The sequence below is a fragment of the Strix aluco genome, chromosome 2 (genome assembly GCF_031877795.1).
Source record: "Strix aluco isolate bStrAlu1 chromosome 2, bStrAlu1.hap1, whole genome shotgun sequence".
In the NCBI taxonomy this organism is placed as follows: Eukaryota; Metazoa; Chordata; class Aves; order Strigiformes; family Strigidae; genus Strix; species Strix aluco.
Window position 1 is genome coordinate 103,708,665 of NC_133932.1, and position 14,026 is coordinate 103,722,690.

Genomic DNA, 14,026 nt, shown 5'->3' on the forward strand with positions numbered 1-14,026 from the left:
AGGCGCGATTAAGATGGAGGACGAGGGGGGGAAGAGGGGGGAGAAGGAGAAGCGAGATGGAGAAAGCCTTGTGCTGAGTCCCTGCCTTGCCACTGCATTTTTCCCCCATGCTGCCCTTCACCATAATCCTCTGGGAAACAACCAGGAGCAGACCAGGGCACGAACCTAGAAAGGCCCCCCCAGCCCAGGAATCAAAAGCTGTGGGGCTGTGCACAAGCTCATTAACCCCGTTGTGACACTGGACTAATGAGCTGCAGCATGGCATCGCACTAACGCAACTTCTTTGTTTCCAGGACCTCAATGAGGATCACTTCCCTGTGTCCCCTCCTGCCCCATGGATGTATTGGGGGCGGGGGGGCAAGAAATCACATGCACAGGCTAAGACTGAAAATATAGAGACAGCAGAAATGGGGAGGGTACTTTTACTGGCATAGTAACAATATATTCGCATGCATGTAACTATCCTTGTGCTTATACAAGGATATGATCTTACTGGGAAGGACTTCAGAAACTGTAGGAAGGAGGTAGAGCCCAAGGAGTGACGTGGCCATGCTTGTTTAGTGTGGCACTGAGTGGGTGACACTGCATGGCCAACACTGCATGGCCAGGGGCAAGAGAAGGACATTCAGAAAGGGACCTTGCACACCTTGCACACCAAATAGTCAGAGAAATCAGCGGAGCCTATCACAACCACCACACCTAAGTATTCACAGAGGACCGTACATCTTCCTGGTAGCGGACAGGTGGATTTCTTCCACCCATTCATCATTTGTAAGTGTCTAAAATCCCAAACAGTCCTTCAAGGAGGAGAGTGTGAACGAGGCCCGGGAGGAAACAAGGAGCTGCTGGAGGAAAGCCAAGTATACCAGCCCAGACACCTTCAAAGTGGTATGAAAGACATCCCAGCCAGGTGTACAGCAGCAGCCACAGAGCGGGAGCACCAATTTACAACAGCCAGGGAGAGAAGCCATGCAGCTCCCCTCCTCGACATCCCAGCCATCTGACCAGACCCCAAACTATGGAGAGAGTAGATATTTCTTCTAAAGGTCTACATCAGAGCCTGGTATGAATAACTATTCTGTTACCTGCACCCCCTAAAACCAAAGGCACTGAGGCAAAATAGCCAGAAAGCACCTGCATAATAAAGGTTGTTCCTTCTAAGGGCATCTCTGATCTAATAATCCTCATGGTGGGCAAACAGCAGGACTTGCGCTGTCATCTGTCCAACACACCTGCAGTCTGAGGTGCATTTGCCTTCACAACACCACTGTGAGGTGCAGAAGTGCTCTGTAGACATGAGGGGCTGAGTCTGAGAGAACCTCGAGCCCTCATCCAGTCTAAAATATGTCCAACTCCCATGGCATTCAATGTCAGTGAGTACCTAAATACCCCAGACCTTGGTGGGGCTGAGCCTCATTAGCTTGCTCCAGACGAGAGAGCTGAGAACTGAACCTGTGCACCTGCCTTGTGATTTAACAGCTGAAAAGCCTCATCTGTTCTCTTCTGGGGCAGAAAAGGTAGAGGGTAAAGAGAGCTGGAAATGGGGGGGCAGAAGAGGGGAGGGACACAAAGGAGTAAGGTTATGTGGGACCACAAGCTGTGTTTTGGGATAGGAGGGAAAAACATCTAGCTATCTTGCAGGCAAGACAGACTAGGAAGCACCCCAAAAAACTGCAGTAGACCCCAGATGAGAGCCACATGGGGGGACCTTTAGGAATGCGCTGCTCCAGGGATACCTCCAGGCAGCGTGCACGAGGCCCACACTGTGAGGGGAATGCGAAGAAGTGGTCTTTTGTTTCATGCCCCTTTGTTTTAACCTCTTGAATCAAAGACCCCAGCTGCTACTCCGGGAGAGGCTAGAAATTAATCCAATTAAAAAATAAATTCCCTGTGGAATCAAAACTGCTTGCCAGGTGGGGGGTATGGGCATGCAATTCCTTTCTTCTGCAAAATAAACTCTTTCTTCTAACCCACATTTCACAGAAGGGAGATACAGGCAGGGAAGCGTTTGAAGCAAATATAACAAACAAATGGTTGGGATGATTTATAACCCTGGTACCAACCTGCAGCTCACGGGAAGGATTGCAGCCTCTGTCTTCTCTAGCCTGCATGGCCAGAGACAGACGCACAATGCCGCGTGCTACCCTCCAACAGAAACAGTCATAGAGCAACAAAACCTTTTGCCGCTTCGTTCCACTCTTTTGTTTTCCAGGGTTTTTGGTCAGCCCAGGCTTGTGGAGCTTGACAGGTTAACCCACACTTCCTTGGTTGCAGCAGAAATGATTAAACAGGGGGGATTGTTTAGGCCATGAAGCAGAAGGAATTCCTTTGTTTTTGTAGATCACTCCAAGGCAGCCGAGCCCACCAGGATGCCCAAGAAGAAAGAGGCAAGGGCTGAGCGCAGAGTCAGGTTTCCAGGGAGGGAAGTCATGCCACCCCTCTGCAGGCTCAGAGATGAGGGGTGGGGGGACATGTTGCATCTTAGCTTCATGGATGGAGAGAAGTTGGACAGACCGTCTGGGTATATGGAGGAGCAGGACCAGCTAGAGACCATGCCCGGATAGCTAGACTTCTCCTGTGAGGCTCAGCAAAGTCATACCACCCTAAGGCTTGCGATACGAGGGGATCCCACCCCACCACCCTGAGGGCATGCAGTCACCATGCAGCATATGTTGAGGCGAACCGGGGCCAAAGAGAGAGGGTGACTTTCAATAGCCAAGGCTTGGTGCCCCTAAGATCTCCTGGGAAAGGGGAAGCACACAGCCACCTCTTCTTAAAGCCTGGCTTGCTTCCACCACCCGTGCGTGTGTTAAGCTTCACATCCTCCCTCAAGGTATGTGTGGTCCTCAGGTACTGGGCTGGATGTCTATGGGAGTCTTACCTTCTCTTGCAGCCCCAAAATATAACACCTTCTAGCTTATCTCCTCAGCAGAGATCACTGGAGACAATCCCAGGCACCTGCTGAGAGGAGGAAAATCTTACCCTGTTGCACTGGGAACACTGACACCTTGGGATATACCCAAACTTACTGTGTTGTAGCTGATGGTGAAAAGGGCCAGAGCAGTAACTGCCTGTGCTCAGCTGGAAGAATAAAGGGAAGCAGAGCAGATCCTGGGTTTTTGTCACCCGGTGTAAGGCAATAACTGAGGAGAGGGGAAAAGCACCTGCAAAGTTTATTTCTAAGAGCTGGATCAGAATCAGGGGAAAAAATAAATTTAAAGCTAAAAAAAGGAACCTGGAGTGATTTGCTGGCCATCACTGACTTGGTTGCTGTTGGCATCAGGCTGGTGATCTAGGAGTGCTTTCACTCCTGGGGAACATATTATGCAGGCATTCGGGTTCACAGGGGTGGGTGGAGGAGTCTTGCTTTTTCCTTTGCCTGACAGCCATCTCTCAGAGCAGCTTCGATTTCTGTGTCCAAGAGGTACGGGAAGGAGCTTGGCAGCAGAGATCAGACCTCCGGACACTGCAAAACACCTCCTTCTTAGCAGGCTCTGAGTCTCCGCAACAACACTAAGTGCAAGAGAGCTGGTAAATTATTAAAACAACCTTGCAACAGCTCCGGAGAAACCACCAGTGCCTCAGATTCAAAGGAAAGGCTGTGGTGTGAGAATCCCCATTAGTAACAATACGCACAGTTTGCAAGAACATATGTCCCCGCATGGAGCAATCAACCAATCTGGGCTGTTTAACCACAATATTTCAAAGAAGTGCTTTTAATGCAGCTGATCCGTATGTTTATTTTTGAGCTGTAAAACGGGATTCTTCACTAGCCTTTCAGAACATTTCTATAATGGACTCTATCCAAACTATCAGGGAGAAGGCTTCACTCCAGCGGAGCAACTGATACATATTTTTTTTTTTAATCAAAGTCACGACTGTGGAAAAAGAATAACCCAGGAAGACAGAAAGTGCATTTGCCCTCTAAAAAAAAAAGCAAGAGGAGCAAGACCCCACTGGGACCCTCTTAAGAATGGCTTTGGATCGAAAGTGCATGAGATGGGGACTGGGTGGATGGGAAAGGGGTAGGATTTCCAGGCCTCTTCTGATGCAGATACTTGAGCACACATTGAAACTACCGCCCTTTGCACCCTTGTCTCCTACAAAGTGCGTGGGAGGTGAAGGCAGGTCCTGATTTATCGATTGATTGATTTTTTGTAAAGAATAAGAGCTCCTCGTGGAATAGCCATGCCTTTGTGGAGGGGGGGGGAGGTCTGGTCTCCTTCCCTTCTCGATCTAATCCTAATTAAAAATAAATTACATGCTGTATGGAACTTGAAATGGCAAAGATAATCCTGTTACACACGAGGGGCCTCCCCGCTGCCCGCTGCCCGCTCCCGGCCGGCGGCCCCGTTCCCAGGCGCGGAGCCCGGCCCTGGCCCCGGCCCCCCGCCCGCCCAGCCCCGGGCTCGGCCCAGCACGGCCCGGCCCGGCCCGGCCCGGCCGCTGTCCGCCCGCCAGACAGCCGTGCGCGGAGCTCCCGCGGGCAGGAGAAAAGAGGTCCGCGGAGGCTTTTCGTATGGAAACCAGGCGTTTGGGGAGCTTTTGTTGGCGGCAGAGCGTGCACCACCACCACCACCACCCCCCCCCCCGCGTCCCCGCAGTCAGCGCCGAGGCGCGATTTAAATCCTATTTCCATAAGCCTCGCTGCGGGCAGCCCGCCGTCCCCTGCTCGCGTGCCGCCCCGCGCAGCGGCCCGCGCAACGACCCGCGCAGCGCCCGCGCAGAACCCCGCGGAGCGCCCCGCGCAGTCCCGGGGTACCCCTGCGGAGGGGGGCGGCCCCGCAGGGAGCCGGGGATTGGAGCCCCCCGGGATGCTGCATCGCTTCGTGTGCGCAGCGGAGCGGAACGCTTTTATCCGAGGTTTCCAAAGGAAACCGGGGGGGGGGGGGGGGGGGGGGGGGACGGTCGGGGGGGGGAACAACACCCCCCATTCTGTTTGTTCCCCCTCTTCCTTTAAAACGCATCTCTTGGGTTCCCTGACACATGGAAAGAGGGAAGGAGGAAAGGGAAGGAGGGAAGTAAGGAAGCAAAGAAGAAGAAGGCAGGGCAAGGAAGGACGAAAGATGAACAGAAAGAGGGAGAAGAAAGCAAGAGGAAAGAGGAAGGAAGGAAGGAAGGAAGGAAGGAAGGAAGGAAGGAAGGAAGGAAGGAAGGAAGGAAGGAAGGAAGGAAGGAAGGAAGGAAGGAAGGAAGGAAGGAAGGAAGGAAGGAAGGAAGGAAGGAAGGAAGGAAGGAAGGAAGGAAGGAAGGAGAAAAGGGAAGAAGAGAAAGGAAGAAGGAAAAGAGGGAAGAAGGGAAAGGAAGAAGGAAAAGAGGAAAGGAAGAGCATGCAGTTCAGTTCGTGCCCCTCAGGACCCCCAGCTTCCCTCCCCATCGGGTGTCCTCCCCATGGCTGCCCAGGCACCGCGGGGCCGGGGGCCTGCGCCGGGCTCTGCGCGGGGCCTTGGGGCCTTGCGGGGCAGATGGTTTCGTTCCCCCCGGTTCGTGCCAGGTTTCAGCCTCATGCTGTTATTTTGTTCTTCTGGAACGAGACTGGTGTTGCTTCCCAGAGAGGCCCTATTAGGACAAAAAGAAAATCCTGTGAATAGGCGTAACAGGGCACCAGGAGGGATAGGTCTTAAATGTATTTTAATATGAGCAGGGCATTGTGTGTAATTCAGCGCTCATCATCGTTTAGTCAAAGAGTTATGGCAGTGATTGGGAATGAATAGAGGGACATAATGGATACATGTGGCGTTTGCTCATTATATTCAACTTAGTCCAACTCCTCTGTGGAAACTGTTCAACTTTCTCTCCCTTTAGCCTGTCATAGTGAAATAATACAGACATTGGTTCCTCGAATGGGATAGCCTGCCATGCTATTATATTTCTACAGCTAACGAGGGCTTCATAAGCCTTTGATACAGCCTGATCTTTGAAACCTTTCCAAATCTCCTCAAGCTTATGCTAAATCCTATTTGGAACTTTTTTTTTTTCCCCCTCGTCTGCTAGTGCCCCAGGCTTAAGAAACCCGGGCGGTGACATGCATACTAAAGCATGCGGGGACACCTCCTGAAAGGCGACTTACGGCGCTGATCACAGGCTCTCACGCGAGTAACACACCACTCCGGACCCGCAGCTGAATGCCGCCAACCCCCCCCCCCCCCGCCCCCCGCTAATCCGCGCCCGCCGCCGCCCCGCGCACCCACCCGCGCCCGCGCGGCACGCCACGGCACGGCGCGACATGCCACGGCACGACACGGCGCGACATGCCACGGCACGGCACGGCGCGGCCGCCACGGCACCTGCCCGACCTGCGGCGCAATGAACAAACCCCGCCGCGCATTTTACTCCGCGCTCCCCGCGCCCGCTCCGCGGCCGCGCCTCCGGAGAGAGAGAAAAGACGGGAGGGGGGAGGAAAAAAAGGAAAGAAAAACAAAAAAGAGAAAGAATGAAAGGGGGGAAAAGGAATAAAGCCGGGGAAAAAAGGAGAAACCCCAAACCCCGGAGAGTTAAGGACAACAAAGGCGAGCGCCCCGCGCCCCCGCTCCCGCCGGCTGCCGGAGCCGCCCCGGTTCGGGGACCGCCGGGGGGCCGCCCGCCGCCCGCGCGCCGCCGCCTCCCATTGGCTCCACCGCCCGCTCATCTGCATACCGCCGTCTATTAAAGGGCGCGCGGAGGCGCGGAGGGGGCGCAGGCGGCGGCGGGTGGTGCGCGGAGCCGCACCTCGGGACCGCGCGTCGCCCCGCATCACCCCGGACAGACCCCGCTCCGCGCCGTCGGGCTGAGCACCCCGCAAGTGCCATGAGCCCCCTGCGGCTGCTGGCCGTCGCCTGCCTGCTGGCCCTGTCCCGCGGCAAGACGGTGAGGTACCGCACCGACGAGGAAGGCGCGCCGGGCACGGTGATCGGTACGCTGGCCGACGAGATGCCGGTGAAGGCGCCGGGAGAGATGAGCTTCCGCCTGATGCGCCAGTTCAGCAACAGCTCGCTGGTGCGGGTGCGGGAGGAGGACGGGCAGCTGAGCATCGGCGAAGCGGGGCTGGACCGGGAGCGGCTGTGCGGGCAGGCCCCCCAGTGCGTCCTGGCCTTCGACGTGGTGAGCTGCTGGCGGGAGCGCTACCGCCTGGTGCACGTGGAGCTGGAGGTGCGCGACATCAACGACAACGCGCCTCGCTTCCCCCGTGCCCAGATGGCACTGGAGGTGTCGGAGAGTGCCGCGCCTGGCACCCGCCTCCCGCTGGAGGTGGCCGTGGACGAGGATGTGGGCTCCAACTCCATCCAGAGCTTCCAGGTGTCCCTCAACAGCCATTTTGGCGTGGAGGCGCAGACGCGGGCAGATGGGGCACGTTGCGCCGACCTGGTGCTGCTCCAGGAGCTGGACCGAGAGCGCCAGCCCTCCTACACGCTGGAGCTGGTGGCCAAGGACGGCGGCAGCCCGGCACGCTCAGGCACGGCCACCGTGCACGTCCGCGTCCTCGACGCCAACGACAACAGCCCTGCCTTCGCCCAGGGCTCGGTTACGGTGGAGCTGCCCGAGGATGCGCCGCCAGGGTCCCTGCTGCTTGACCTGGACGCTGCCGACCCCGACGAGGGCCCCAACGGTGAGGTGGTCTATGCTTTCAGCAGCCAGGTGCCCCCTGAGGCACGGCGGCTCTTCCGCCTCGACCCGCGCTCGGGCCGCCTCACGCTGGAGGCCGCCGTGGACTACGAGCGCACCCGCACCTACGAGCTGGACGTGCGCGCCCAGGACCGTGGTGCCAGCCCACGCGCTGCCACCTGCACTGTCGTCGTGCGCCTCACTGATGTCAATGACAACGCACCACGCATCAGCATCAGCGCCCTCCGTGGTGCCGCCAGCGCTGCTGGCGTGGCCTACATCAGCGAGGCAGCAGCCAGCGAGAGCTTTGTAGCCCTCGTCAGTGCTTCGGACCGTGACTCGGGCGCCAACGGGCAGGTGCGCTGCAGCCTCCGTGGCCATGACCACTTCGCCCTGCAGCGTGCCTATGAGGACAGCTACATGATCGTCACCACAGCGGCGCTGGACCGCGAGCGCATCCCCGAGTACAACCTCACTGTGGTGGCCGAGGACCTGGGCTCACCGCCCTTCAAGACTGTCCGCCAGTACACAGTGCGGGTGAGCGATGAGAATGACAACGCGCCACTCTTCGCCAAGCCCCTCTACGAGGTGGCTGTGGCAGAGAACAACCCCCCAGGCGCCTACATCACCACCGTGGTGGCCCGCGACCCTGATCTTGGTCACAATGGTAAGGTCACCTACCGGCTCCTGGAGACACAGGTCATGGGGGCCCCCATCTCCACCTATGTCTCGGTGGACCCCGCCACCGGGGCCATCTATGCCCTCAGGACGTTCAACTATGAGATCCTTAAGCAGCTGGACCTGAGAATCCAGGCCACAGATGGAGGCTCCCCACAGCTCTCCAGCAGCACCCTTGTCAAAGTGAGAATGGTGGACCAGAATGACAACCCTCCTGTCATCATCCACCCAGTGCTCACCAATGGGACGGTGGAAATTGGCGTGTCCAGCAAGACCTCCCGTGACTCCCTGGTGGCTCAGATCAAAGCTCGAGACGCAGATGATGGGGCCAATGCCGAACTCACTTTTGCCTTCCTGGAAGAGCCCCAGCAGGACCTTTTCACCATCAACCCAAGTACTGGGGACATTGTCCTGAGGGGCGACCTCTCTGAAGAGCTGGGACAACTCTTCAAGGTCATCCTCACTGTGACAGACAACGGCAGACCCCCCCTGGCCACAACCGCCACAGTCAACTTCCTGGTGACCGCCACTGCTCCTTCCAGTATCCAGGAGATAGCCAAGCCCAGCTCCTGGGAAGGAAAGGCTTTGCAGTGGGACATCCCTCTGATTGTGATCATTGTCCTGGCGGGCAGCTGCACCCTCCTCCTGGTGGCTATAATCACCATTGCCACCACCTGCAACAGGCGCAAGAAGGGGAATGAGATCAAAAACAACACTTCCTTGAAAGAGCAGATAGACATCTCCCACCTGGAGAAGGGCCGGCAGGAGGAGGGCAGCCAGAGGGGGAATGTGTTTGAGGTACGAACCTTTCCCAGCAAAACCTCTTTCACCAGCCCTGACCCTTCTCCAGCCGCTGAAGAGATCTCCACCGCTGAGAGCGGCAGCGACAGCGCTTGCCTTTACGAGGGTCAGAAGAGGCTGAGAGGACCGAGCGGGGAGGTAAAGTCCCACGGCGGGAAGGGGGGCAGAGGGTGGGGTGGTGTCTCGAAGGATGTGAATTGCAAAGGTATAGTTCTGATGTTGATTTACCCTTCACCACTTCCCTCTCTCACGTCTCCTTTGATCCCCCCCACCCCCCACCCCAGCAGGGTTTCACGGCTGCTCCGAGCTACGGCAAGGAGCCTGCTCCCCCCGTGGCCATTTGGAAAGGACACTCGTTCAACACCATCTCCGGCCGAGAGGCAGAGAAGTTCAGTGGCAAAGACAGTGGCAAGGGCGACAGCGATTTTAACGACAGTGACTCGGATATCAGCGGAGATGCCCTGAAGAAAGATCTCATCACGCACATGCAGAACGGTAAGGGCTCAGCCCCTGCTCCTGACTGGCCACTCGGACAGACAGACAGGTGGATGGGAGGGTGGACAGAGGGACCCATCCCTGGGGCACAGTGATTAGCCAGGGCAGCTGGAAGGGGAAACCTGACTCTGTGTAGCTCAAACTGCCGGTCTGCAGGCTGCTAGTGCTGGTTCGTCTCCGCACTGAGCGCCCAGCACAAATTAGCAGATGCTGGAAGTAGCGTAGGATTGGGGTTTTTTCCTCCCCAAAAAGCTTCCCTTAAAGTTAGGACTGTGAGGAGTGTCCCTAGCAAAATGACATAACCTTCCCAAGTGTGCTTTTTCGTCATGCCGTAGAGTATTGCCTCCCAACTCCCACTGTCAGTGCATTGAATCATCCCGTGACTGATAACTCTGAGGGTTATGAATGATGTGGATTTATTCCTACAGTAACAACAGGTTTCTCCTCCTCTCTCTCTCTCTATCTTTAGGTCTGTGGGCATGCACGGCTGAGTGCAAGATCCTGGGCCACTCGGACCGCTGCTGGAGCCCTTCCTGTGGCCGAGCCAACCCTCACCCCTCTCCCCACCCTTCAGCACCCCTCTCCACCTTCTGCAAGAGCACGTCCTTGCCCAGGGATCCCCTTCGCAGGGACAACTTTTATCAAGCCCAGCTGCCCAAAACAGTGGGGCTTCAGAGCGTCTATGAGAAAGTGCTGCACAGGGACTTTGACCGGACAATCACGCTCCTCTCCCCACCACGCCCCGCACGGCTCCCTGACCTTCAGGAGATTGGGGTGCCCCTCTACCCATCCCCCTCAACTAGATACCTGGGCCCCCAGACTGATACGGCTGAGAAAGTGTAGCCCAACACACTCCCTGCCCGAGTACACACGTCCCTGAGCGCACACAACTAGGTCACTCCCAAGAGCCTTTAAGTTATTGACGAGATCTGGTGTTGTACATGTAAATATGCAAGATGTGCCTTAAAAATGAAGTTGTTGGGAAAGATTTCCAATCACGTCAGTACTGTTTGATATTTGCAAACAAAAAAATTGTTTGTAGTTAATGTAATTTTTATGAAATGTGCAGTATTTAATTTTTTTTTTCATGTTTTCTACATTGGGGTTTTTTTTTGCTTTCAGTTCACTCATGGCCTGCCATTTTTTGTAGTGTTTTTAACCTGTACATTGTGTAATGTAATGTTTGTACATAATGAAAATTGGTTATATTTTTATATAATAAAAGCTTAAAAAATGGGAATTCTTGCCAAAGGAACTGTCTGAAAGACACAATAATAATTAATAATAATATCCCGAATATGTAGAACCTTGTAAGGGAAATTCCTCTTTCATGGTGTAATAATAACTTAAGTAACCCAGTGTACTGAGAAGTTTGCCTTGCCAAATGTGACTTGTATTTCTTGAGTCTGTGGTCAACTTAAATGTTATTTAATTGCCTTTGGTTCCTGTAATCTGTGTCACTGATAAACACTAATAAAGGTTTTGTGATGTGTCAGAGTGATCTCTTCATGGATTTCATGCTTCAGAGCATAGAGGTCTTTACAGGTCAACAAAAGTATTTTGTGCAGAGAAATGCAGTGGGGAGGAGCATGAATGATGCTACTTTTAGCCTCTCCTGTCCTTCTTCTCCGGCACTACTTCACTGAAGGTTTAGCTCTAGAGATTTTAATGATGGGTTACAGGGTGGGAGGGAGGGCTGTGTGACCGAGCTGGCCTTTGCTTTTCACTACCTGGTCTGAGCTCTTCCAGCCTGATCCTTCACTGGTGGGAAGCAGTGTAATTTTAGTGAAGCAAATGAAGCTACATCCATCAACTGAAGTGTTCCTGCTGTGCAAATATCTTTGCATCAGCAGCCACTCAAGCACTTTGCTTTCTGATCTGGCTGAGACATTGGTTTGAGCCAAGCTGCACAGGTATGTGCTTCTACGTTTATCCCTTGTTAAGGCAGCTTTACTAAAGGACAGTAGCTTCCATTTGTGTACATATATTTATACATCAAGAGAGGCTTATATTTGTGCATAAAACAGAAAGAATAGATGTTGATTATGTTGAGATTGTCTGTGATACATATTTTGTCTCTTCCCAGAAATGACAGTCCTCAAAAAAAATCAAACAGATCTTTGAAATTCCCTCCCCTCAAGGTTTCAAGCTAAAAGCAGATCTCAAATCATTCTGCTGAAATCATATATAGAATAGCATTTAATGAAACAAACTGAAGCTTGAGCATTTCTTCCTGTGTTCAAAAAAATGCTTATACCAGAGATAACACTTCTATTGGAGTTTTAATATTAGATTGAACTTTTCCAAAAGGCAGAACTGCTCCTCACTTGGAGTATATCATTTTACATTTTGTACAAATCAATAATTCAGAATTTTTTACATGGCAAAGCTTTTGATTTTTATCATGAATTCTTCAATTATATGTCTAATTGGGATGGTACATTGTGCTGATTTTGTCTGGGGTAGAGTTAATTTTCTTCATAGTAACTGGTATGGGGCTACGTTTTGGATTTGTGCTGAAAACAGTGTTGATAACACAGGGATGTTTTCATTACTGCTGAGCAGTGCTTACACAGAGTTATGGCCTTTTCTGCTTCTCACACCACCCCACCAGTGAGCAGGCTGGGGGTGCAAGAGAAGTCAGGAGGGGACACAGCTGGGACAGCTGACCCCGACTGACCAAAGGGAAATTCCATACCATATGGCGTCATGCTCAGCATGTAAAGCTGGGGGAAGAAGAAGGAGGGAGGGACATTCAGAGTGATGGCATTTGTCTTTCCAAGTAACCGTTATGTGTGATGGAGCCCTGCCTTCCTGGAGATGGCTGAACACCTGCCTGCTGAGGGGAGGTGGTGAATGCATTCCTTGTTTTGTTTTGCTTGAGTGAGTGGCTTTTGCTTTACCTATTAAGCTGTCTTTATCGCAACCCACAAGTTTTCTCACTTTTCCAGTTCTCTTCCTCATCCCAACCGGGGGGAGTGAGCGAGTGGCTGTGTGGGGCTTAATTGCTGGCTGGGGTTAAACTATGACATACATATATATAGAAGATGACTCACAAAGAAAATATAAAGCCTTCTTAGACATAAACAAGGCCCTGTTAGATTTTGTGTCTCAAAATCTAAGTAGAAAACAGTATCCCACCTGCATGCCAACAGAAATTCCCTTTCTCTCTCAACTTCCAGCTTTCTCAAGCCCCTGTAGCAAGAGTGGCAGAGGCTGACCAAATTTTTATGCACACATGGTTTGAGTTTTAACAGGGGCTTCATAAAAGTCGCTGTGTGAAGATTTGTGGTGGGAGAGAGCTTCAGAGGCTGTACTTGAAGGGAATTGAAATCAGGCTGATGCAAGACTCAACTAGGAAGCAACGTCTGTGATACAGCTTTTATGGTCAAAAAAATAGGTGAGCGTTTCTGACGATTCATCTAAACGTGGTAGTAAAAATCATGATGCATTTAACGAACTGAGAGGGTCGTCTTGGTTAAATTTAGAGCTGAAGTTGGGGCTGAAGGGTGGGTGCTGAGAAGGAAAGCTGGAAGCCTCCCTGCCGGCTAATCATCAGTGATGCAGAGCAGCAAAGCCTGCATGTGAAGTAATTAGTCATAACTCTGAGCGCAGGGAGGGAAATGCTCTCCGTCGAAAAAGCAGGGCAGTCTGATAAGCTGGTTCTTCCTCATCTAATTCAAAAGCCTGGGTTACATACTGCAATACCTCCACAGCAGGTCCCTAGGCTCTCCTGGGAGAGGCTGACAGGAGGCAACCGCAGCCAAAGAGTGGTTCAGGACATCGGGGTGAGGTGCTGGATTCACGCTGTTGCCTGCAGTAGAGCCTGTGTGCTTCTGTGGGTGGGTTGATGCTCCTCGCTGCCTAACCAGGAGTTCAATGAGACAGTCTTGAAATGGATAGAAAATAAAGTCACCTGTTCCCATTCCCAAAGCAGCTTTCAGCAGCAAGCAGCTACAGTCTCACTGGGGTTGGGGATCTGTCTGTTCCAGGGTCCTACGTGCTGCCAGTGAAATGTGTGCTTCAGCCACTCAACATTTAAATCTGAGCCCATCGGTTTGCAGGGACTCTCTGCTCAGTGGAAAGATACAGACCTTTTCTGAGAGCTTGGCTTGGAGACAGGCAATGGGGACAACTTCGATGCATCACTGACGCTCCTGATCTCCCCTTTGCCTGTAAGGGCAAGGGGCAGCAGCCCAGTCTTCTTTAACTTTTAGATGCCTGAAATTAGGTGAGGAAAATCCCCAAACTCCATCAAATAAGAGCACACATCATCTAAAGTGTAGATGAGTGAACAGGTGAGCCCAAGGCTTAGCACCTGGGCAGGGTCCCTTGAATCAAACATTTGCTCCATCAATGCTATTTCACTATGTATGTCCCAGTTTTTTTCTTTTAGTTTTTGATTAACATAACTGAGATTTTTGCTAACATAATTAATGCAGACCTATCAATTAAATTCTATTTATTTGCC

The 14,026-nt window shown here is 53.0% G+C and overlaps 1 protein-coding gene across 2 annotated transcripts; it reads left to right on the forward strand.

Moving 5' to 3' along the window:
* The first annotated feature begins 6,404 nt into the window (after window positions 1-6,404).
* Window positions 6,405-11,050, forward strand: PCDH8 (protocadherin 8). 2 transcript variants are annotated; one of them, XM_074816947.1, is made up of 3 exons: window positions 6,405-9,198; window positions 9,345-9,555; window positions 10,025-11,050. In XM_074816947.1, the coding sequence occupies exons 1-3, from the start codon at window positions 6,787-6,789 to the stop codon at window positions 10,396-10,398; spliced, it is 2,997 nt and encodes a 998-aa protein (XP_074673048.1). In that variant the 5' UTR covers window positions 6,405-6,786; the 3' UTR covers window positions 10,399-11,050. The 2 variants fall into 2 exon arrangements, with proteins under 2 accessions (XP_074673048.1, XP_074673049.1); XM_074816948.1 differs by having other exon boundaries at window positions 9,348-9,555.
* The last annotated feature ends 2,976 nt before the right edge of the window (window positions 11,051-14,026 follow it).

What these genes read in the sequence shown, in the direction of transcription:
- PCDH8 (XM_074816947.1), top strand. Translation starts at nt 6,787, where the DNA reads ATGAGCCCCCTGCGGCTGCTGGCCGTCGCCTGCCTGCTGGCCCTGTCC. An exon ending in TGAGAGGACCGAGCGGGGAG is followed by an intron (nt 9,199 to 9,344) that starts GTAAAGTCCCAC and finishes CCCCCACCCCAG; the next exon opens with CAGGGTTTCACGGCTGCTCC. An exon ending in CATCACGCACATGCAGAACG is followed by an intron (nt 9,556 to 10,024) that starts GTAAGGGCTCAG and finishes CTCTATCTTTAG; the next exon opens with GTCTGTGGGCATGCACGGCT.